Source organism: Nicotiana sylvestris, chromosome 4 (genome assembly GCF_000393655.2).
Source record: "Nicotiana sylvestris chromosome 4, ASM39365v2, whole genome shotgun sequence".
Lineage (NCBI taxonomy): Eukaryota > Viridiplantae > Streptophyta > Magnoliopsida > Solanales > Solanaceae > Nicotiana > Nicotiana sylvestris.
The window spans coordinates 74,437,904-74,463,434 of NC_091060.1; the positions used below are offsets into that span (position 1 = coordinate 74,437,904).

At 38.0% G+C, this 25,531-nt stretch overlaps 1 protein-coding gene across 6 annotated transcripts in view; it reads left to right on the forward strand.

Annotated features, from left to right (window-relative positions):
* Positions 1-25,531, forward strand: part of LOC104228767 (uncharacterized) — a 26,865-nt gene continuing 1,334 nt past the window's right edge. Inside the window, exons 1-8 of one of the 6 annotated variants that reach the window (XM_070172019.1) lie at positions 1-270; positions 6,052-6,450; positions 7,516-7,568; positions 7,674-8,069; positions 18,098-19,583; positions 20,115-20,209; positions 21,871-22,012; positions 22,570-23,938. In XM_070172019.1, coding sequence (XP_070028120.1) covers positions 18-270; positions 6,052-6,450; positions 7,516-7,568; positions 7,674-8,069; positions 18,098-19,583; positions 20,115-20,209; positions 21,871-22,012; positions 22,570-22,589 — 2,844 coding nt within the window. In that variant the 5' untranslated portion in view covers positions 1-17 and the 3' untranslated portion in view covers positions 22,590-23,938. The other 5 variants (XR_011406780.1, XM_070172021.1, XM_009781300.2 and 2 more) reach the window with 5 other exon arrangements.

The following is a 25,531-nucleotide window of genomic DNA, read 5'->3' on the forward strand; positions in this document are numbered from 1 at the left end:
TTTTTTCTTCCCTGATAATGTCCTTTTCATTTGTCTCAATGAAAGTAAAAAATGAGCTGGTTGGCAACCTGAGAAATTTTCGACAGAAAATGACGAATATTAGAGTCCTACTGATTCTACTGCTACTGCCGGCGGCGGCGTTTCTTCTGCCCGGTGCAGCAGAATCCGGCAGCGGTCAATCGTTAGTGGAATGGGAGATCCTGTCGAAGCTGAACTACTCTTCCCAGATTCGCCTCCATCCCCATCTTCTTCTTTTGGTCACTGTCCCTTGTAATCCCCACTTTTGTCTTTCCACTTTCAAGACTTTTCTTATCAAATATTTGCTGCAAATAAAGGCTTTGCTTAGCTTGTAGTGCATTAGGACTGATATAGATGTTGACCTGACTCATGTAGGAAGGGTTCATTTTGTTGTTCTTAAAATTGGGGGCTTTTCTACAAGACTGACGACCTGATTTTGAATCTTGTTCTAAATTGATATGTAAATTTATTGCGTGGATGTTTGTATATCAAGTACAATTTTATGGTGTGAAGAGTTGCTGACAGGGAGGTACCTTAGAAGTGATTTAGCGTCCTTGTTTAAGATATTTTGTTAAGTATGCTTTGTGTGAACGTATTTCTAATCCATTTTATTTTATTTACATTATATTGGCATAAGTTGATTTAAATGGAGCAACGTGGTCGATGAGGATTTATGTAACCGACCCTAACCTGTTTAGGACTGAGACTAGTACTAGTTGTTGTTGCATACATTCTGAACCTAGAGCGTTGCAATGTCAAATTGTGGGAAATGATCTGGTTAATTAACCAAAGTTCATGGTGAAAGTTCACTGTACAGTCAGCTTTTGGTAGGGTAATACAGTAAGCGTTTTTGCCATCAGAATTCTAACTTGTACCATTCTGTGTATTTTCAGAGTTGTAGTTTGTTTGCTTGTGTTTAAGCGATTTGGAGGGGTTGCAAAAAGAGATGAGAAATATAAAGAGAAAAAAAATTGCTGAAAGGAGGCAGAATGGTAGTTTGAAAAGAAGTCGAATTGAAGTATAAAGAAGATATCATGGTTGAAAACAACAAAATAAAAAGCGAGAGAAAAAAGAATATTTTTTGGTGTGAAGAATAGGTGGAACCAAAAGTGTAAAAGTAGACGTTTGAAAATGAAGCAAAATTGGTTGAGTTTCTAGAAAAAGAATAGCAGGAGGAAAAGGGTTAGAGTTACCAGGTCTTGGGAAACCAACGAGAAGAAGTGAGAGAATAACTTATTACAAACAGTTTGCCTTAGAGAAGTTAATCCAGACTTGATGGTTATGAGTGCCGGTGGCTAGAATCACAGGAAAGTATCATTCCTGGAAATCCTTTTACTTTCTAAAGAATGATTTGGTGTCTGGGTGACTATTTCTAGAATGCTAGACTAGGTTTAGGTCCATGAGGTATGAATATTTTGAAAAAGAAGTCAAAGGACAATGCTTCATGTAAGCTATGAACCAAATTTGTAATTCTACTTTATTAGGAAGGAGGTAGAATACATATGACAATTATTCATTAGCCAGAGTTGCTTTCATCATCATTATTTCTTTCTGCAGGAGTTTGATTAAGTTGACGATGTTCTTTGTGTTGTTACTAAACTAACCGACCACATGGATAATAAAAAGATTAAAGCTTTACTCTTATAAATATCGTTGTTTAATAAACGTTTAGTGAGTTTATTAAAAAGGTGATGGATTTGTCATACGTCTCTTAAGACAAGATGGTAAGAACGTTAGTTGAGTCCTCAAGTCTTCGTTTCACCGATAAGGATTTGACGCAAGATGTGGGGATAGAGCGTACGTCAAAAGTTCCAACCCTGCTGCTGATTGAAGCCTGGTATCGCGAGTTGCAACTATGGCCCAATTGAGGTTGGATCATTTGACTCATAGAGATTTCTCGATTATTAAAAGAAACGAGAGTGTTGGTTGCCCTACCGCTGATCAGTAGGTGGCTGGAAGGTGAAGGTTAATCATTTTTATTTTTTCCTGATGTTATTATCTCCTTTTATTCCGAAGTAGACCAAAAATCACGTGGAAGGATGTTGTTTCGAAAGACCTAAATCTCTTGGAATCCACGTAGACCTAGCAGAAAAAAGTGCATGATGGAAAATAAGATCTATGTATGTGATACCCATAAGTTGGGACTTTGTTTTAGTCATGTCAGTATGTTTACTTTAGGTTTTATATTTTGTAGGAGTCTTTTTAGATGAAATTTATATGCCAGGGAAAACTATAGAGGACTTCTAGTGCTTTATTATTATTATTGTTGTTGTTGTTGTTGTATAGTATGAGTCTAAGATGAGCTTAAATGGAGCAATATGTTAGTGAGGATTCATATAGTTGATCCTAACTTGCTTGGATTAAGGCGTCATAGTTGTAGTTGATATTACTCCTTCTTTTATGATTGCGCATTTTATTATAATTATATATAGTCCATCTTTATGATTTTTGAAAAATTTTCTGGCTTAAAGATCTATATTCAAGAGTATTCCGGAGGGTTATGAATATTATTGATTATTTGGTCTATTAAGGTCTTTCTACATTGCACATATCCTCCACATCTGGCGTTGGTGACCAGTTTTGACGCAACAAGGATGTGGGTGTGAGAGTTGTGCCGAATTGTCAAATACAATAAGAATCGTTAACCAAGGCAAAGAGAGGAAGACAAAGAAGGGAAAAGAAAGAGAAGGAGAGAAAGAGAAGTGGTTATGGAGATTTTGCAATGACAAAATGGGATTGGAAAGAATTACAAGATGGGAAATTCTTGAATGACAATAATGCCGAGTCATTCCTATGAAGTTCGGAATCGGGAACATATCAGAAACTTATGGATATGTTCTCAGAACACATTTACATGAAAACAGGCGATGGTAAAAAACTTTATTTTTGAAAGAAAGATGGTTGAGACATACACCCCTCAAACATCAGTCCCTAGTATTTTCAGCATAGTAAATAATCATGGTGCCACAGTGGAATATTATTGGTCTACTCAAGCATGGATCATTTCCCTTTGGAAGAAAGTGCAACGATCGAGAATTGGAGGAAATGAACAACTTTTTGCATATGATAGATAGCTTTGAACCCTAAACCCTAAACCCATCATTAGCCGCTGAACTTTATTCCCTATCTGGCTAAGCACCCATGGTTAAGTAGCCAAGACCCAGATTGATTACCTCCTCTACAAAGAATGTGATAAAGGTTTATGCACTGATTGCAAGGTCATCTCGAGTGAGAACATCACGACCCAACATAGACTTCTAGTAATGGACCTGGAGATCAAAAGGAGCAAGAGAAAGAGGGCGGTGTGCAGGCAAACTAAGATCAAGTGGGGTAATTTTGACTAAGGACAAAGTTCAAGAGTTGGGGAAGAGGTTGCTGGCTGTGAGGGCTTGGGAGAGTAGGGGAGATGCAACTATTATGTGGGCCACGATCGCAAATTGCATTGGGAAGCTGCGATAGAGGTCTTAGGGGTTACGAAGGGCTATCCTAGGGGCCACAATGGGGACTAGTGGTGGAATGGAAGGGTCCAAGGTAAAGTGGAAGCAAAGAAAGCAGCTTATCCGAAGCTAGTAGAGAGTACAGATGAGGAGGAAAAGAGGATGTATCGGGAGTGTTATAACAAGGCAAGAAAGGAGGCGAAATTAGCGGTCACGGCGGCTAAGACCGTGGCGTTTGGGCGTCTATACGAGGAACTCGGGAGCAAATATTGAGACAAGAAGTTGTACCGGTTGGCCAAGGTGAGGGAGGGGAAGGCCTGTGACATGGACCAGGTGAAGTGTATTAAAGATGAGGACGACAAAGTATTGATGGACGAGGCACATATTAGACGTAGATGGCAGACGTACTTCTATAGACTGTTGAACGAGAAGGGGGACAAAAGTATTGTGCTGGGGAGTTGGAGCACTCGAGAGTCGGTGGGATTTTGGGTATTGTAGGCGTATCAAGGTGAAGGAGGTGGAAGGGGCTATGCGCAAGATGAGTAGGGGCAAAGCGACGGGGCCAGACGAAATTCCACTGGAGTTTTTGAAGAACGTGGGTCGAGCAGGCTTGGAGTGGCTCACTAGGTTGTTTATTGTCATTTTTAAGACAAAAAGGATGCTCGTGGAATGGAGGTGGAGTATGATGGTTCCGTTGTACAAGGACAAGGGTGATATCCAAAATTGCAACAATTATAGGGTATAAAGCTGTTGAGCCACACTATGAAGATTTGGGAGAGGGTTGGTGGAAGTCAGGATGAGGAGGAACGTGTCTATTTTCGAGAACCTGTTCGGATTCATGCTGGGGCGATCAACTACAGAAGCTATTCATCTGGTAAGGAGATTAGTGGAGCAATATAGAGAAAGGAAAAAGGACTTACACATGGTGTTTAACGACCTTGAAAAAGTGTACGATAAAGTGCCGAGAGAAGTTTTGTGGAGGTGTCTGGAGGTTAGCGGCGTTTCGATAGCGTACACTAAGGTGATTAAGGATATGTACGATGGTGTTAATACTCGAGTGAGTACTGTGGGACACTCTTAGCACTTTCCAGTTGTGATGGGGTTGCACCAGGGATCGGCTCTTAGCCCGTTTTTATTTGCCTTGACGATGGACGTGCTGACGCAGCACATACAGAGGGAAGCGCCATGGTGCATGCTATTTCCCGATGATATAGTGTTGATCGACGAAACGCAAAGCGGGGTCAATGCAAGGTTGGAGGTTTGGAGGTAGACCTTGGAGTCTAAAAGTTTCAAGTTGAGCAGGACTAAGACAAAATACTTAGAGTGCAAGTTCAATGACGAGGCTCATGAGTCACACATGGATGTGAAGCTTGATACTCAAGTTATCCCCAAGAAAGATAGTTTCAAGTATCTCGGGTCTTTTATGTAGGGTAACAGGGAGATTGACGAGGATGTCGCACATCGTACTGGAGCGGGATGAATGAAATGGAGGCTTGCGTCCGGCGTCTTATGTGATAGGAATGTGCCGCCAAGACTTAAAGGTAAATTTTACAAAGTGGTGGTCCGACCAACTATGCTGTATGGGGCGGAGTTTTGGCCCAATTAAGAACTCACATGTGCAGAAGATGAAAGTAGCAGAAATGAGGATGTTGAGATGGAAGAGTGGGTATACCAGGAGAGATAAGATTAGAAATGAAGATATTTGGGACAAAGTGGGAGTGGCCTTTGTGGAGGACAAGATGCGGGAGTCGAGGCTGAGATGGTTCGGACACATAAAAAGGAGAAACATTGTTGCTCCTGTCAGGAGATGTGAAAGGCTGGCCATGACGGGTTTGAGAAGAGGTCGAGGTAGGCCAAGGAAGTATTAGGGAGAGATGATTAGACATGATATGACGCTGCTTCAACTTACTGAGAACATGACCCTTTATAGGAAGGTATGGAGGTCGAGGATTAGCGTAGAAGGTTAGTAGGTAGTTGTAAGTTTCTCCTTTTCTTACTAGTTACTTTAGTAGCACTCAGGTTCGTGCATATGCGTAAGTAAATTGTTACTTCGTCATGCGATTTAATTCGCTATTCGCTTCTGTATCGTATTTCCTGTTGTTAGTGTTTAGTACTGCTATTCCCCCCCCCCCCCCCTTCTTCCTCTTCTTCTTCTCACTCTTTCTAAGCTGATGGTCTGTTGGAAACAACCTCTCTACCTTCACTAGATAGGGGTAAGGTCTGCGTACGCACTACCCTCCCTAGACCCCACTTGTGGGAATATACTGGTTTTTCTTTTGTTGTTGTTGTTGGTTTAGCATCCATGGTTCCAGTTGGTTCTCACTGTTCTGAGACAGTTTGTCATGGTTTGATTTAAAATTAGTGACTGAATCCTTTTGTGAGACTACTTTTTGTTAATATTTGTACAATTTTCATCTTTCTATTTTTAGTTTAATACTTTGCTTTTCTACCCATCCTTTAGTTCTATGACTACCAAAAGCTGATTAGAATTTATTTTGTTGGAGACCTAGTGAATGGGACAGGTGGGTGCAACCATATTTTATCAGATCCTTTTGTACTTCTAATATATTGTCTGATGAGTTTCCTTATTGATCAGGGTCTGGTGAGTCTCGGTCCCTTATGAAGGAATTGGCTGATGTAGTTGCTCATGACCAAGGGAGATTTGGTTCACTGAAGCTGATGGTATTATATAGGAGCAGTGAGAGAATGCTGGCAGATGCAGTTGGAGCTGATGAGGGAATAACAATATTTTATTATCATCACTCACACCCCCACAAGTATCTGGGAAGACTTCGAGTGCAGAACATATTGTCATCTTTATATTATGTTATGTCACTGTTGCCAGAACAGCTTCCATTCAAAATTTTAAAGACACCCGAAGACTTAGAAAATTTTCTTGGTTCAACTGATAAGGCTTTGATTCTTTCTGAATTTTGTGGATGGACCCAGAAATTGCTAGCTAAAGGTGGCAATAACAACAGCGAACGTGGTTTTGGTAAAGTCTTCACTTCTGGTTTTTGTTGCTTTATTTCCAGTAATGGAAGGTGAATAATTTTTATAAAATGAAATTGCCTCGTGAACTTTATAAAAAAAAATGAAATTGCCTCATGAAGGATACTGAAATGACCTATCCAAGAACAAAAAAAAGGTAGAGCCATGCTAACTGAAACAATTTCATTGATCTTTCTAATACTTTCAAAGTTCTTAGTTTACTTAACAATGTGTTCATTTAACACGTCATGCTTTCTAAAATTTAAACTAAATGATTGGTTCTGTCCATATTTAAGCATCCAAGGGGAACTGTTCATCAATAAGATAGTACGATTTGCTGGTCTTAGTTATACTTTAATGAAGGTGCGGAAGTCTTTGACTTCCTAATGTAAAGGATACTTCTGTCATTATCGTTATTGTTATTGTTGTTATAATTTAAAGGTCAAGTAGTCATTACATATTAACAATTCAAAGGGCTTAATTCTCATGGATAACATAATTTAATCTGCTTGAGCACTAAAGTGACATTCTAAAACTGAAGTGTAGGAACTTTCTATGTCTAAATATTTAGGTTCTGTAAAGGACATGTGTCCTTGTTGGCGATTTAAAATTGGGAAAGACGTTGATTCCCTTCAATATTGTGATTGAAGTTGCTATCCTGTTGTATCCTCTCTATCTATCACCTACTTGTGAACATGCTAAAATCTTTTGATTCTAGACATATTGGATGGTGGGCCACCAGAAGGACTCAATTACTTAGAGCTTTTAGTATTATAAGTCTTTATGAGCCTTGAAGTGAGAAAATGCTTTTTTCTTGGGTGGTACAACACTTTGCAGAATCCATTTTCTAGTTTTTTCTTTATGTGATTGCTTGTATCATTCATTCTTAGTATCTAGAACTTGGAATTTGATAAATGCAAATGATATGTGATTAAGCGGGGCTAATCTATCATGCGGATAAACATTTAATGGTATCATAATTTCTCTTTGCCTTTTTTTCTTTCTTCTTCTATTTCGCACTTGAATGATGGCATGGGAAGTTCTAAACTGACGCGCTTATTCGAAACAGGATTTCACGAACAGTTTAATGGAACAATTGCAGCTAAAGAGAATGAAAATCAGGTGGCAGATGGTAGCTTCTTAGTGCTTATGACTATGAAACTGTTTTTAGAATTGTGAAACCCATATTGCTTAATGGCTTTACCTGTATTTTGTTTCTAACATTAGGGATTGGAAAATGCGAATATGGATTGCGGTGTTGACAATCGATTTAGTGACATGCCTTGGCTTAGCGAGTTTACCTCAGCAAACAATAGTGCTTTCCTCGCGGCTGAGAATATGAGCCTTAATAGTGGGGCTTCCTGTAAAATTGATGAATTCCAACATTTCGAATCATTCTTACCAAAGTTTTTAACTGTTGCGAGAGACTTATTTCTTCCTCCTGAAAGGCTAAGATTCGGTCTGGTTCTTGATAGAGCGTTGCTTTCATCACTGAACATTAAGGATTCTGGATCATGGCTGGTGACATTGCATTTTGCTGGATGCCTCAGTTGTTTGAAGGTTCTCAGAGAAGGTGATGATCTCAAAGCTTTTGCCAAAATTCAAGCTTGGCCAGTTGTAGAGGCAAGTGAAAACTTGTGCTTTACATTCTTGATAATCTTTGTATAAAATCTCACTCTCTAGATTTTTCTAGTTAGGGTAGAAAGGTAGTAGGTAGTCGAGCTTATTTTTGTTCCGTACCGATGGTATTAGGGTTAGTCTGGTAGTTTTTCTTGTCTTAGATTGCTAGTATTTCATGCTTTTTCCCTCTTATCTTGCGCTTCTGTTTCTTAGTATTTGCTGTTGTTATTACTTGTTGCTACTGCTTCCTTCTATCTTTTTTTTTTCTGGCTCCATGATTGTTGTTACTATCTCACTGCCCCTCTTTGTTGATATTAGTTGTTTATACTGTTTCTGTTCATGAAGGGGAGTCTTGGCTTAACTGGTAAAGTTGCTGCCATGTGACCAGGAGGTCACGAGTTCGAGCCGTGGAAACAGCCTCTTGCAGAAATGTAGGGTAAGGCTGCGTACAATAGACCCTTGCGGTCCGGCCCTTTCCCAGACCCACCGCATAGCGGGAGCTTAGTGCACCGTGCTGCCCTTTTTCTTTTAGTCTTTTACTATTTCTTTTCATATTTCTTGAGCCAAGGGTCTATCGGAAACATCCTCTACCTTCTCAGGATAGCGGTAAGGTCTGCATACACTCTGCCCTTCTCAAACCCTACTTGTGATATTCCACTGGGTTGTTGTTGTTGTTGTGGATTTTTCTAGTTACTAACATTTGAACTCCTTGAATGGGGATATTCTTGATAGTATAAATAAATGTCTGCATTTCCCGTAGAATTATATCTTTGTATGAGGGTTCTCTACTTTTCGTATTCATCTTTTTTGCAGGTTTTTTTTTGTCAATCAATAAAAATTTCAAGACTTCAGTAGAATTTTTCTTTTCTTTTGAATGGAGAAGTATCCTTTTCTACCTGCTTGCGGTATCATCTCAAAACGTGTGCTATCTCTTCTAAAAGCTTAAGCTGTTAGAGATAACACACTTCTGTTTACTTAATTATATCTTAAAGGGTTTTTATTCAAAATAGTTTTTCACGGATTTGCTTTCTTTTTTTACTATGATTCTATGAATATGAGAGTGGCTTTGGATTTCATGGAGGATTGCTGGGAGGTGGGAAGGGAGTATGGGGTTTGAGAGAGTGGGGTTGTGGTAAGAGCAGGGTCACAAGAGTTTTTGGGCTAGGGTGTCACGCCCCAAAAATCGAAGGGCGCGACCGGCGCTCAACCGAGTGAACCCGACTGAGCAAGCCTGTTAGGTTTCATTCTACCCAAACTAATTCAGGAATATCATACTTTGTAAATTTATTATTAATGACTTCCATTTCATTTCCATTAGCAACTTCATTCATAATTTTCAAAATATTACAAGTTTTAGTACATTTGTTAAGTACATGTTTAGCAAATACCAACATTTCTAGTTCAGTTCCCAATATCAAACACCACCCACAACCTGTCTACGGAGACTCTAAATACAACTGGAGAGTAATATGGAAATACCGACAACAAGGCTCCGGTTATACCTCAAAATACAAAGTACATGAGAAACACAAGATACAGGACCCCGAAAAGAGGTGGGGCTCACCAAGTCAGCTGGAAAGAGTGCACTGCTATCACTGATCGATGTCGCCTGCTGTGGGATCACCTGTATCTTTAGCCCCCGGCAAAAGGGACGTTAGTGCCGTCGAATAGCACTAGTATGTATAGCTAGAAGTCCTCTTTCAAAATAGAATACCCACATAAGAAAGGAAATCATAGTACGTAAAGCAACTATAAAATGCCTCATGGATTTACATTTCAGGTTTTTATTATACTTACCTCACTCTGAACTTCCTTGGGGCCGATTCAACCATATGAACTATACGTGGGATACAAAATATAATGTAATCACAACAACATGTATAAGCAAGGGCAACGAAATAGAAACCACCTACCGTTTGTGTTAAATAGGCATCTCCACAAACCATTCGGTCCTTTCTTATTATGCACATATACGTTTTAGAGACAGTTAGTAAGGTTCACATATTATATTATACACCTATGCGTTTCATAGCCCGTCCATAGGGTTCACATATCATATTATACACCTATGCGTTTCGTAGCCCGTCCATAGGGTTCACATATCATATTATACACCTATGCGTTTCATAGCCCGTCCATAGGGTCCACATATTATATTATATACCTATGCGTTTCATAGCCCGTCCATAGGGTCCACATATCATATTATACACCTATGCATTTCATAGCCCGTCCATAGGGTCCATATATTATATTATACACCTATGCGTTTCATAGCCCGTCCATAGGGTCCACATATTATATTATACACCTATGCGTTTCATAGCCCGTCCATAGAGTCCACATATTATACACCTATGTGTTTCATAGCCCGTCCATAGGTTCCACATATTATATTATACACATGCGTTTCATAGCCCGTCCATAGGTTCTACATATTATATTATACACCTATGCGTTTCATAGCCCGTCCATAGGGTCCACATATTATATTATACACATATGCGTTTCATAGCCCGTCCATAGGATTCAAATATCATATTATTCACCTATGTGTCTTATAACCCGTCCATAGAGTCCACATATTATATTATACACATGCGTTTCATAGCCCGTCCATAGGGTCCACATATCATATTATATACCTATGCGTTTCATAGCCCGTCCATAGGGTCCACATATCATATTATATACTTATGCGTTTCATAGCCCGTCCACAGGTTCCACATATTATATTATACACCTATGCGTTTCATAGCCCGTCCACAGGTTCCACATATTATATTATACACCTATGCGTTTCATAGCCCGTCCATAGGGTCCACATATTATATTATACACCTATGTGTTTCATAGCCCGTCCATAGGTTTCACATATTATACACAATAAACCTTTTATATCGTACTTAGTTTCATTGGTATCTTTAGCTTCTCACAACATCATTAATTTATTTGCTCTTTTTGGCCATACGTACGATTCTTCTTTCATGGCGCAATGGCCGTATTTCATATTCCACAATGCACTTATTTCACTTCCAAACATCTTTATATTTTACCAACAATACATTTCCAATCAAGACTTTAGGTATACATATGAGCAATTATGAGCCTTAATCATATCGAACTTTCTCACACAATTTGGCATACAAGCCTTCATTTGAAACATGACACAAAGTCGTAACATTTTAACACGCAATCCATACTTTGGTCATATATCTTCATTCATAAGGCTCATTTCGGAATAGTCAAGTTTATAGGTAATAACTCGGAATATATAAATTAGAAATTTTGAGCCAACATACTTAAACTTACGGAAACATTTATGGAATTCGATTCTAAGAGAGAAAGTTTAGCCAACATACCTCGATTGAGCTTTCCTTAAATTCTTACAAAATTCCAGGACTCTTAGCAACTTCAATCTATTTTAGAAACATAACAATCTGAACCAAAATTAGGAAGATGATCATAATTCTAGCTCATTTGAGCATTTTATCAAACACTAGTTGTGCATGTTTATTTCAAAGCTGTTCTACAAGATTTCCCTCATTCCCCAACCCAATCTTTACTTATTTGTGTTCAGCAATCTTCCCACAAACCTAATTTGTACATGCATGCATACATAATACTATTACACCCAAGAATCATATCACAATAACCCATCTTATACCCCAAACTCGAAATTAAGGTCTAGTGTATAGATCCTTACCTCTTAGATGAAGATCTTGAGGGATTTCTTGTTGGATTTCAAGGATTGGACAAGATTTTTGATGAACAAGGCACTTGAGCTTCTTCCTCTCTCTAAAAGCACCAGAATATCCCAAAAAAACAAACCCCAAACGAGTTAAATGAAATGGAGTTCGGGTTTTAAAAACCCATTTTTGTACATCCGCGGCGCATGAGACACCGCGGGGCATGGGGCGGCTGTGCAAATTGTGTTTGGAAATTAAATTTCGAATCATTCTGGAATTCCCTATAGGCGCGGCGCACCGGGCGCCGCATGGGGCGGCGCGGTAGTACAATTTTGAGCAGCATTTGGTAATTTGGTCATAACTTCTTGTAGTAGTGTCCAAATGATGAGCGATTTGAAGCGTTACAGACTAGATTTGAAAATCTTTCATTTGATAGGTTGTTTATCACATAACTCCTTATATTTATTCAGATATTCTCGTCCAAAGTTGGTCTTGTGCGTGCTCATTCGAAACTTTCGTCTATAATGAAAATTTTCAACTTGGCTTGGACTTAGGCCTCTCCTTAGACCCCAAATCACTTATAATATGCCTCGTACACTTATTATCATATCCAATTGATATCCATCATATTAATAGTCCTCATTTGTAGGCAAAATAATATAATTAGCACACGTCAACTTTCTTAATAGCGCTTAAGTACTTCAAATTTTTTTCCGGGGTGTTACATTCTCCCCCACTTAGGATCGTTCGTCCTCGAATGAGAAGTAGAGTCCGCTCTAAACGCCTAACGTAATATATCTCTTTTCTTCTCACCTACCTCAAGTCCCTAAATTTTGACTAACTCCTAAATTTTTCAAAAATTTCGGCAGTCTCCTTTGTAACTAGGCCTATCCACCTGCCAGAGAACCACCGAAACCATACTAAAAACACATGCACAACGAGACAAAGTACCACAACGTATATATCAATAATACTAATCTCAGCATTACAAGCACTCCATTATCATAAAGACACCTGGACATGAACTGCACATTTCTAAATCATAATACCTAGAAGGTACCTTTCAAGTCAAAACCAATTGCTATACAATCAAGAGAAAATACCTTGTTTCCACAACACTTTCGGCCTTCAATGTGGCCTCTTATACTTACGGATTTTGCCGCACGATCCAGAATATCAAAGAAGGGTGTTATTCCTAAATGCTCAAGAAGCCTCCAACGTATAGATGTGGTCGATAACACACCGATAAGGACTCTACTAGACACGGCTCCGAGACATCCTACGACACTTTAAAACCTTAGGCTCTAATACCAAGTTTGTCACACCCCAAAAACCGAAGGGCGCGACCGGCGCTCAACCGAGTGAACCCGACTGAGCAAGCCTGTTAGGTTTCATTCTACCCAAACTAATTCATGAATATCATACTTTGTAAATTTATCATTAACGACTTCCATTTCATTTCCATTAGCAACTTCATTCATAATTTTCAAAATATTACAAGTTTTAGTACATTCGTTAAGAACATGTTTAGCAAATACCAACATTTCTAGTTCAGTTCCCAATATCAAACACCACCCACAACCTGTCTACGGAGACTCTAAATACAACTGGAGAGTAACATGGAAATACCGGCAACAAGGCTCCGGTTATACCTCAAAATACAAAGTACATGAGAAACACAAGATATAGGACCCTGAAAAGAATTGGGGCTCACCAAGTCAGCTGGAAAGAGTGCACTGCTATCACTGATTGATGTCGCCTGCTGTGGGATCACCTGTATCAATTAATGATACAGCGCCCCGGCAAAAGGGACGTTAGTGCCGTCGAATAGCACTAGTATGTATAGCTAGAAGTCCTCTTTCAAAATAGAATACCCACATAAGAAAGGAAATCATAGTACGTAAAGCAACTATAAAATGCCTCATGGATTTACATTTCAGGTTTTTATTATACTTACCTCACTCTGAACTTCCTTGGGGCCGATTCAACCATATGAACTATACGTGGGATACAAAATATAATGTAATCACAACATGTATAAGCAAGGGCAACGAAATAGAAACCACCTACCGTCTGTGTTAAATAGGCATCTCCACAAACCATTCGGTCCTTTCTTATTATGCACATATACGTTTTAGAGACAGTTAGTAAGGTTCACATATTATATTATACACATATGCGTTTCATAGCCCGTCCATAGGGTTCACATATCATATTATACACCTATGCGTTTCGTAGCCCGTCCATAGGGTTCACATATCATATTATACACCTATGCGTTTCGTAGCCCGTCCATCGGGTTCACATATCATATTATACACCTATGCGTTTCATAGCCCGTCCATAGGGTCCACATATTATATTATATACCTATGCGTTTCATAGCCCGTCCATAGGGTCCACATATCATATTACACACCTATGTGTTTCATAGCCCGTCCATAGGATCCACATATTATATTATATACCTATGCGTTTCATAGCCCGTCCATAGGGTTCACATATCATATTATACACCTATGCGTTTCATAGCCCGTCCATAGGGTCCATATTTATATTATACACCTATGCGTTTCATAGCCCGTCCATAGGGTCCACATATTATATTATACACCTATGCGTTTCATAGCCCGTCCATAGAGTCCACATATTATACACCTATGCGTTTCATAGCCCGTCCACAGGTTCCACATATTATATTATACACATATGCGTTTCATAGCCCGTCCATAGGGTCCACATATTATATTATACACATATGTGTTTCATAGCCCGTCCATAGGGTTCACATATCATATTATACACCTATGTGTTTCATAGCTCGTCCATAGGGTTCACATATTATATTATATACCTATGCGTTTCATAGCCCGTCCATAGGGTCCACATATCATATTATACACCTATGCGTTTAATAGCCCGTCCATAGGTTCCACATATTATATTATACACCTATGCGTTTCATAGCTCGTCCACAGGTTCCACATATTATATTATACACATATGCGTTTCATAGCCCCGTCCATAGGGTCCACATATTATATTATACACCTATGCGTTTCATAGCCCGTCCATAGATTTCACATATTATACACAATAAACCTTTCATTTCGTACTTAGTTTCATTGGTACCTTTAGCTTCTCACAACATCATTAATTTATTTGCTCTTTTTGGCCATACATACGATTCTTCTTTCATGGCGCAATGGCCGTATTTCATATTCCACAATGCACTTATTTCACTTCCAAACATCTTTATATTTTACCAAACAATACATTTCCCATCAAGACTTTAGGTATACATATCAGCAATTATGAGCTTTAATCATATCAAACTTTCTCACACAATTTGGCATACAAGCCTTCATTTGAAACACGACACAAAGTCGTAACATTTTAACACGCAATCCATACTTTGGTCATATATCTTCATTCATAAGGCTCATTTCGGAATAGTCAGTTTATAGGTAATAACTCGGAATATAGAAATTAGATATTTTGAGCCAACATACTTGAACTTACGAAAACATTTATGGAATTCGATTCTAAGAGAGAAAGTTTAGCCAACATACCTCGATTGAGCTTTCCTTAAATTCTTACAAAATTCCAGGACTCTTAGCAACTTCAATCTATTTTAGAAACATAACAATCTGAACCAAAATTAGGAAGATGATCATAATTCTAGCTCATTTGAGCATTTTATCAAACACTAGTTGTGCATGTTTATTTCAAAGCTGTTCTACAAGATTTCCCTCATTCCCCAACCCAATCTTTACTTATTTGTGTTCAACAATCTTCCCACAAACCTAATTTGTACATGCATGCATACATAATACTATTACACCCAAGAATCATATCACAATAACCCATCTTATACCCCAAACTCGAAATTAAGGTCTAGTGTATAGATCCTTACCTCTTAGATGAAGATCTTGAGGGATTTCTTGTTGGATTTCAAGGATTGGACAAGATTTTTGATGAACAAGGCACTTGAGCTTCTTCCTCTCTCTAAAAGCACCAGAATATCCCAAAAAAACAAACCCCAAACGAGTTAAATGAAATGGAGTTCGGGTTTTAAAAACCCATTTTTGTACATCCGCGGCGCGTGAGACACCGCGGGGCATGGGGCGGCTGTGCAAATTGTGTTTGGAAATTAAATTTCGAATCATTCTGGAATTCCCTATAGGCGCGGCGCACCGGGCGCCGCATGGGGCGGTGCGGTAGTACAATTTTCAGCAGCATTTGGTAATTTGGTCATAACTTCTTGTAGGAGTGTCCAAATGATGAACGGTTTGAAGCATTACAAACTAGATTCGAAAATCTTTCATTTGATAGGTTGTTCATCACACAACTCCTTATATTTATTCAGATATTCTCGTCCAAAGTTTGGTCTTGTGCGTGCTCATTCGAAACTTTCGCCTATAATGAAAATTTTCAACTTGGCTTGGACTTAGGCCTCTCCTTAGACCCCAAATCACTTATAATATGCCTCGTATACTTATTATCATATCCAATTGATATCCATCATATTAATAGTCCTCATTTGCAGACAAAATAATATAATTAGCACACGTCAACTTTCTTAATAGCGCTAAGTACTTCAAATTTTTTTCCAGGGTGTTACAGAGGGGTCGTTGGGGTGGGCATGGAGACAACTTTGGAGGCCAATTTTGTCAAAAATAATATTGGCTCGTGTAAAAGCTCATTCTTGAAATTACAGGGGACTATGTGCTACATTTGCCGTTAGTTTGTTTGAAAAAGATTTAACAATTTCATTTTGGTCGATAAGCTTGAATTTGTTTCGAGTATATTGAGAAAACTTAGAGGTTTTTTAAGGGTTACAAATTATAAACTGAAAACTGGAAGAGGTGAAGTGCATTTCAGCCAAGATAAGTGAATGAACAAGTCTGTCTTCATACAGGAGAAAGCTAAGTTTTTGGACATCTGAGTTGTCTTATGAGTGCATCATCCTTTGTCAGCCTGTATGGAGGAGAAGATTGTTGGCTAAAAGAGGTCCCGAATAACAGGAAGCGATCGGCTAATAAATTGGATAGGACCTTGGTTTAGAAAAAAGAATATATCGTTTTGTGTAGACAACATGCCTTAATTGATAGGACTCAAGCAGCTTGGATTATGTTATCTTGGTGTTTAAGTTTCTCCACTTGGGGATTAATTAAAAAAGGAAAATAGAATATCATTCAGATATAATCACACAAGTTGGTTTGTAGTGCTTGAATACAACTCCGAAGATCATAAAATCAAAATAGATGGAAGGAGAGGATTCTGGGGATGACAAGAAATGGATAATTATCAGTACAGTCATGTTATCATAAACTCTTGGTGAGGGAGTAATCGGGTTCTCCTCACTTATCGGTTTGGATCCCTGGTGCACGAAAAAAGGTGTGCTTTTTTACTTGGGCGGGAGCAAGGTGAGCAATCTTGACAGTTGAGAATTTGACAAAAAGGAGAATTACATAGTGCTTTTATGTGCGATTTGTACATTGTCAGGTGCTCGCTTATGTGTGATGGTTCGGGTTGCAACAAGCGATGTTGGGCATAGTGAATGACGCACTCTCTGGTTGGACATTTAGAAGAAGAGAAGTCGAAGAGCATTGGATGTTGATTACATAGTGCTTTTATGTGCGATTTGTACATTGTCAGGTGCTCGCTTATGTGTGATGGTTCGGGTTGCAACAAGCGATGTTGGGCATAGTGAATGACGCACTCTCTGGTTGGACATTTAGAAGAAGAGAAGTCGAAGAGCATTGGATGTTGCGCCATTGGCATTCATGCGGATCTTGTGGAAGGAGATGAGAAGGAATAACTTCTCATTCTTAATTTCTTTTTCGTTGACTCATGAAAATTCTAGCTGTATAGAAGATTGGATGTCGTTCGTACCGAATAATATTATTTTGTATTTTTTTTTTTGGTATATTGGTTGATTTTCCCATAATTAATTAATTATTTATCTTATGAAAAAGAGAATTCTGTGAAAGAACGGAGGACAATATTGCAGAGAGATGAAGTTTGACTAGGGAGGCTATAGTTGGAAGGGAAAATTAAGGGAAGAGAAAAACTAGGAATGATGAAAACTATGGGTATTAATTTTCCTTTTGATAAAACTTTGGGTATGACCTGTTGAATTGTAGTCAATCATCACAGCTAACAACTCGTTGAAAGGAGAACCTACTTAAGTCATTGTCCAAGCAGATGATGGCTTGGAGACAGTATTTATATATATGTGTATACATGATGACATAATTTTCTATGTGCTATTGTGGTTGCTCTCTCAGTTAATTCATCTGTCATTCTATATTGATTCATAGATGTCCTACCATGCAGCTGGAGGATGATGTGGATGATCTTGAGAATGCTCTTCCAGCAAATAAGCCATCGGTTGTTCTTTTCATTGATAGATCGTCTGACTCCTTTAGAATCAGAGAAAAGAGCAGGAAGGCTCTTGATTCATTTAGAGAGTTTGCCCTGAAAATTCAGATGTCAAATGAAATGAGTGAACCAAAAGCATTCAGATCGCAAAAGACATCTCTTAAGGCTTTTCAAGCATCAAGAAGTACTTCCAAACACCCTAAAGTAGGGCTTTTGTCAGCATCTCAAAAAATAAATATCAAAGACAAGATGTCAATTGTTGTATTGAACCAGGGAAAACAAGTCATCCTGGAAGATCTGGTTTCGGGACTACAGGGGAGTACATTGCATGAAGTCTTGGCATATGCACTTCAGCAAAAGAAGGAAGTGAAATTGAGCTCACTTGCGAAAGATGCAGGATTTCAACTTTTATCTGAAGATTTTGACATCAAAACTGTTCAAGCTTTACCAGGTCAAACAGAAGTTCAGTCGAACAAGGCTTCGGAGCTCCTTGTGGAAGGTGTTTCTGAAGGTATTATTGATCCAGATAAAAAAGCAAAGCTGCATGAAGATGCCATTTTGGGGAAGCAATACAATGAACAATCTGAATCAAATAAAGCCAAGCCTTCTCACGTTAGCCAAAAAGATGCTGAAACTATATTGGTGCACACGGAAGTCCAGTCAGATGAACTTTGTCCTTTAGAAGGTGCTCTAGTAGGGCCTATTGATTCAGGTAAGGATCAAATGCTGCATGTTGACGAAGGGAAACACATCGAACAAATGAAACCTGTTAATACTGAATTGCAAAATGATGAGAACAATTTACTTGAAGATGAAAGTTCACAAAAATCTGTAAACTTTGGTCATGATGGTATGATGGAGGTTGCTAATAGTCCTAGTGCAGAGGAAACAGTCGAGAAGCTGGATGAGCAGAATGAAAAGAGAAACTTCAGATCTTCCTTCTTCTTTCTGGATGGTCACTATAGACGACTTAGAGCTCTGACGTCAGGTTCAAATATACCATCTGTGGTACTAATTGATCCCACTTCGCAGCAACACTATGTTTTAAGCGAGCAAACAGATTTCAGCTGCACTTTGCTATCTGAATTTCTTGATGGCTTTCTCAATGGAAGTCTTCATCCATATCAACAGTCTGAGCATGTTGTTCCAACAATTAGGGATGCTCCAATTCCACCATTTGTTAATCTGGATTTTCACGAGGCTGATTCTATCCCTCGAGTGACAGTGCATATGTTCAATGAGCTGGTCTTTTATAATCAGTCTGATTCCAAAAATGCTGGTAATTCTCGAGATAGGGATGTTTTGGTTCTTTTCAGCAATAGCTGGTGTGGGTTTTGCCAGAGGATGGAACTGGTTGTTCGTGAAGTGTATCGTGCAATCAAGGGATATACTAAAACCCTAAGGAATGGGTTTAAGAATGAGAAACTGTCATTGAATAGGGGTAAGCAGTCTAGCCCATTTCTGCTCTTCTTTGGGTAACATATGTATTAATTTATATAAAATAATTTGTATATATAACTATACCCGGGATTAAGATTGTAAGGATGTATAATGGTTAAAATTGTTTTAAACTATCATATCATTTAAAACGTAACATCTACATGATTTCATCTCATTCTAGAAATCTGCTAGAAGTTAATAAACAAGTGTTCTAAATGCTTTTTAAAAGTTGAGAAGCTATTTGGTCCATGTCTATCCTCTCTCTTAGTCCATATGAAAGAGAATAATAAACAGAATAATATTAGATCAAGCTAATTTCAGTTTGTTCTGGTGATATCCTGCATTACAAATTAATCAAGTTAATGCAAACATAGGCCTTATCTCCTCCTTTCAGTTATATTCTGCACATCTTTGCCGGAGTCTTGGTCGCGGTGAAGAGCAATGTTGATTTACCAGTCATGGCAAACATACTCTTGGTTTGCTTTATTTTAGTATCCTTTGTTTTATTGTCAAGTGGTTAAATTTGTGGCAGATGAGGCGAGCAATGCGAACCTGAAGTTTCCAATGATCTACTTGATGGATTGTACATTAAATGACTGCAGCCCAATCCTGAAATCTGCGGCTCAGGTGTGAATTCAACTCATATAAAATTTTTGTCATTATGTCATTAGCATACTTGTTATGTTTGTACTGCTAATTACAAGGTATATCAATCTAAGGTCATATTTGCAGTGACTATGACATGCCGCATTTCTTGAGCACTCATTTTTTTTTATCAGTAAACAAGAGGTATTATTTGATAAGAACATATCAAGGAGATGCAGAAGCACCAAAAAAATGAAAGCTAAAGTTTAAATAAAATAAAATAAAATAAACAAAGAAAAAAGGAAGAGGGATTAGACCTTGTAGGGATCCTTAGTTAGAAAAAAGGAAATCTAGGAACTGGCATGATTTCTTGAAGTTTCCACAGTTTTGAATTTGCCCCCTTTCACTTGGTTAAGTCCTTACATTAATCTGCAAATCTTTTGTGAGACTAAAAATATTTGGCTTCATTAATCTGCAAATCTTTTGTGAGACTAAAAATATCTGGCTTTGGTAGCGTTAATAGTTACCTTGTGGCCATTTCCATCCTGTAATGACAACCTTCTAAAAATTACTGTGAATACTTTAAATGCTTAGCTGATAAGTACTTTTCAGTATAATATGCATTTCGACTTCCCTAGTATTAGCATCTTACTAGGTTCGGGCACATTCAGAGGAGGAGCACTGATGCACCGGTGAGGGAGGTGTGAGCGACTGGCTGTAGTGGGCACACGGAGAGGTAGAGGGCGACCTAAGAAGTATTGGGGAGAGGTGATCAGACAGGACATGGCGCGACTTAGGATTACTGAGGACATGGCCCTTGACAGGGAATTATGGAGGTCGAGCATTAAGGTTGTAGGTTAGGGGAAAATTGTGAATATTTCTACAGCACAATAGAGTGAGACTAGCCAGTTAGGAGTTAGACTAAGAATGTCATTGCTCGTCTATTGATGCAGGGCTTTACCTGCTAGTTTTTACTATACCAGCCATCTATTTCGTATTTCGTATTCTGTATTTCATATCTCCTATATTGCTGTTATTTTATTATGCATTTTTATGGTACTAATATATCGTCTCCTGTTGCTTTTTTGAGCCGAGGATCTCCTGGAAACAGCCTCTCTACCCTTCGGGGTAGGGGTAAGGTTTGCGTACATATTACCCTCCCCAGACCCCACTTGTGGGATTATACTGGGTTGTTGTTGTTGTTGTTGTTGTTGTTGTAGTATTAGCATCTTAGCTTACTTAAGTTAGATGGCTGCCAAATTGTTGGGTTCAAAGGCACGCAGATAATAATCCTCTGCACTCTGGTTTCTCATCCTTCTTTTCACCCTTTTGCAAGTAGATGACACTGCTTTTACTATTTCACATGCTTGGGCTGAGATCTTTGTGAAGTTAGGGATGTGCCAAGATAAGTGCTTCACATGCTCAGCTGTTCTGAAATGAAATTTACCCTAATTACAGAAGAGCATTGCTGTTGGGTGATCCTGTTAATCAAATAAAACTAATGGCTGAAAATCATGCACTTTCGCGCCGAAATCTTCTACTAAGTTTCTTCCTGGTATGTGAAATGCAGGTGGAAAGTTATAAGCTATTATAATCTCTAAACTCTAGTACTTCTTAACTCAAATTAAGCAGTCCACAATCAAGCCTCCACTTGTATTTAAGTGTTAATTTTTGTCTTGTGCTTGTCCATTGCAATTTTGCAGAGGGAACTTTATCCATCTCTACTATTATTTCCAGCTGGGAGGAAGAAAGCTATCCCTTATGGTGGAGATATAGTAGTATCTAACATCATTGACTTTCTTGCTCACAACGGGGGCCACTTTTACGGTCTTCTTCAGGAGAAAGGTGAGTTTCCAGATTTGAAAATATGCACTATTAAGAAATATCATTTACTCAAGTTGGAAGTGGTTACTTACCTAGAAAGTGGGGGAGCTGGAACCAATATTTGAGAGTATCTAATAAAGCATTATCAGGAAAATAGATGTGGAGATTGTGTACGCCTTCTTTTTTTTACAAATAGGTTTTGTTTTGTGTCCTAGCAGTGTTAAAGTCTCCTAAACTGAGAATAAAGTTAACTCAAATTACGCCTGAACCGAACATTAGGTAAGATAAGAAACCTACAAAATATGAGGATGTTAATTTTTGTGCAGAGTATAGATATATAGCAGAATAAATTCTTAAAATAGTTAAACGACCACTTACTAGATCTACAAGAATATTATTGAAATTGGCCGCCCATGTTTAGGAAAGAAAACTTGTAGCACCTGTAGTAATTGTGAGATTGCTTTGTCTTTTGTTTGAAAAATATAGATATGCTCAATCCTCTATTGTTCTTATTCCACAAGTCACTGGTTTGCATTTCATGTCAAACATTAAAGAGATTTTTATCCTTTACACTGAAGGCAAAAGGAGAGAACTATAACCAATTAAGTAGTATCTGTTTAAAGGAAGATTCCTGGAGTATCCAGATTGCAGTGAAACCTATCATCATAAGTTTTTCAGGTCATTTGCTTTGCCAGTTACAATTAGTGCAGTTGCATAAAGTTCTTTTTATATGTTTCAAATTTGTCTTTCCCTTTTCGGCAAAGGGCTAAATATACCCCTCTACTTTCAAATATTGTTTAGCTGTACCCTTCGTTATACTATTGGGCTATCCATACCCCTACCGTCATACTTTGGAACAAAAATACCCCTATTGTCATACTTTGAAACAAAAATACCCCTATTTTGGATGGAGTCCCACGTGGCAACATCAAGATTAAAACGACCCATATTTTTTTTACCTGATCCGTTTTTAAAAGAACCCACAACCCGACCCCTATTTCATTTTTTTCCAATTTTTTTTTTTTAAATTTCAGTTTTTAAAAAACGAAAATATTTGTTAAAAAACAAAACAAAAAAAATTCTGTTTTTACAAATTGTTTTTCCAGTTTTTACAAAACAAAATTCTTTTAAAAAACTGAAAAAATGAAAAAAAATATTTTTCAAAAACGAAAATAGTTTGTTGAAAATAATGTTTTCAGTTTTTAAAAAACGAAAATATTTTGTTATAAACTGATTTTTTTTTTTTTTGTAAAGGGTTTTAGCTTCTTTGGGTTCTATAAATAAAGGATTTTCTTATAAGGTATATGAAATTTTATTTAACATATGTAACGAAAAAAAAGGAAGAGAGTGGTGGGTGTGTGGGGGGTAATTTTGGGTAATATAGCAAAATTAATGTGTATAAATATGGGGATAAAAAGAGATAAAACAGAAAAAAAATATTTTCGATTTTTAAAAACTGAAAACATTATTTTCAACAAAATATTTTCGTTTTTGAAAAATATTTTTTTTTCATTTTTTTAAAAGAATTTTGTTTTGCAAAAACTGGAAAAACAAATTTGTAAAAACAGATTTTTTTTTTGTTTTTTAACAAAATATTTTCGTTTTTTAAAAACTGAAATTTAAAAAAAAAAAATTGGAAAAAAATGAAATAGGGGTCGGGTTGTGGGTTCTTTTAAAAACGGATCGGCGAAAAAAAAGAAATGGGTCGTTTTAATCTGGTGTTGCCACGTGGCACTCCATCCAAAATAGGGGTATTTTTGTTTCAAAGTATGACAATAGGGGTATTTTTGTTCCAAAGTATGACGGTATATGGATAGCCCAATAGTATAACGAAGGGTACAGGTAAACAATATTTGAAAGTAGAGGGGTATATTTAGCGCTTTTCCATTCCCTTTTTCCTACATCAGGTATACTGTGGAGTGAAGGTGAACCAGGGATAAATCATAACATGAATGCAGAAGCTCCTCCATTTAAGAACTTACCGCATGAAATAATACTTCAAGAAGGACCACCAACGTTAGATGTTCAGTTCAGCGAAAATAGAGCTCCTCTTAGTAGCTCCGCGAAAACATCCTTTCATGTGATTGTTGGTTCCATCCTTGTTGCTACGGAGAAGCTTCTAAATGTTCACCCATTCGATGGATCGAAAGTACTTGTTGTGAAAGTGAATCAAAGCACAGGATTTCAAGGTCTGATTGTCAACAAACATATCAGCTGGGACTCGCTTGATGAACTTGAAGATAACTTACAGCTTCTGAAGGAGGCTCCTCTATCTTTCGGTGGCCCTGTTATGAAACGTGGAATGCCTCTCGTTTCATTGTCCAGAAAGTATATTGTTAATCAGTCCATGGAAGTATTACCAAATGTTTATTTTCTTGACCATAGGGCCACAATAAGCATCATAGAAGAGCTAAGGCTAGGAAACCAGTCTATCCATGATTTCTGGTTCTTTTTGGGATTTTCGAGTTGGGGTTGGGGCCAGCTATTTGATGAAATTTCTGAAGGAGCTTGGATTGTTAGAAATCATGATGAGGAGCAAATTGATGGGGCTTGGAGATGACCTAGATCTTCTGGATCAGGTTAAATTGCTGAATTAGGTATTTCTTTCAAGAGTCTAAAGTGCGACATTATTAGAGTTTAACAATAGAATTTGATTTACAATAGGCAGTGACTATCACAAGAGTTTGCATAGGTGTATAAAGATAAAACAACATTCAAATATCCTAATGTGGTCTGCTTTTTGTACCGATATCTTTCATTTGACTGACTTCGTAGTGAGTCGGTTTGTCTGTCCCTCCCTCATCTCTCTATACCCCCCAACACCCCCCCCCCTCCCCACACAGATGAACTTAGGGTGGTTTGGTTCGTGGACAATGTTATATAGAGAGTGTTTGAGCAAAAAGTATGAGACATTTTTTTGTTAAACTAATTAAATAAGATGGAGGGTAAATCCTACTTAAGGATAATTAATTCTAGATCCAAAATGAATAATATGAATAGAAAAACATAGCTGAGTATGAGTGCTGACAGTGATTATGGCCAGATTTAATAGCATAAAGAGATGCATTAAGTAACATTAAATGACAATAAAATGTAAATAAACGAAAAGAGTCACCCAATCTTGAGTGAGGCGGATCCTCTTTCATTTGATAAAGATGAATGATAGACAAATATAAGAACCTTAGGACCCTTTTTGGATCTCCTCCAGGTCTGGGATCAAAGATCCTCTAATCTTTTTAAAGAGGAATGTTTACGTGTTTTCTAGAGGGGGGGGGGGAGAGCACCATCGTTCTTTTGGACATTGCTACTTCCGACTTGACGGGTGTCGAGAATGGGATATAGGATGAGCTATGTTATCTTTTACTATTCGGTCACTTGGGCGGGACGTTGGTCAGCTCGGCCGTGACGGTCAGATTTTGACCAATACAGAGAGTATAACACGATTTAAAATCGCTGTATTATGTAGTCTATATGATCTTTTTGGCAAACTTTTGGTTTATTGCATTAAAATTGGGATATCAGTGTATGTTATAAAAGCTT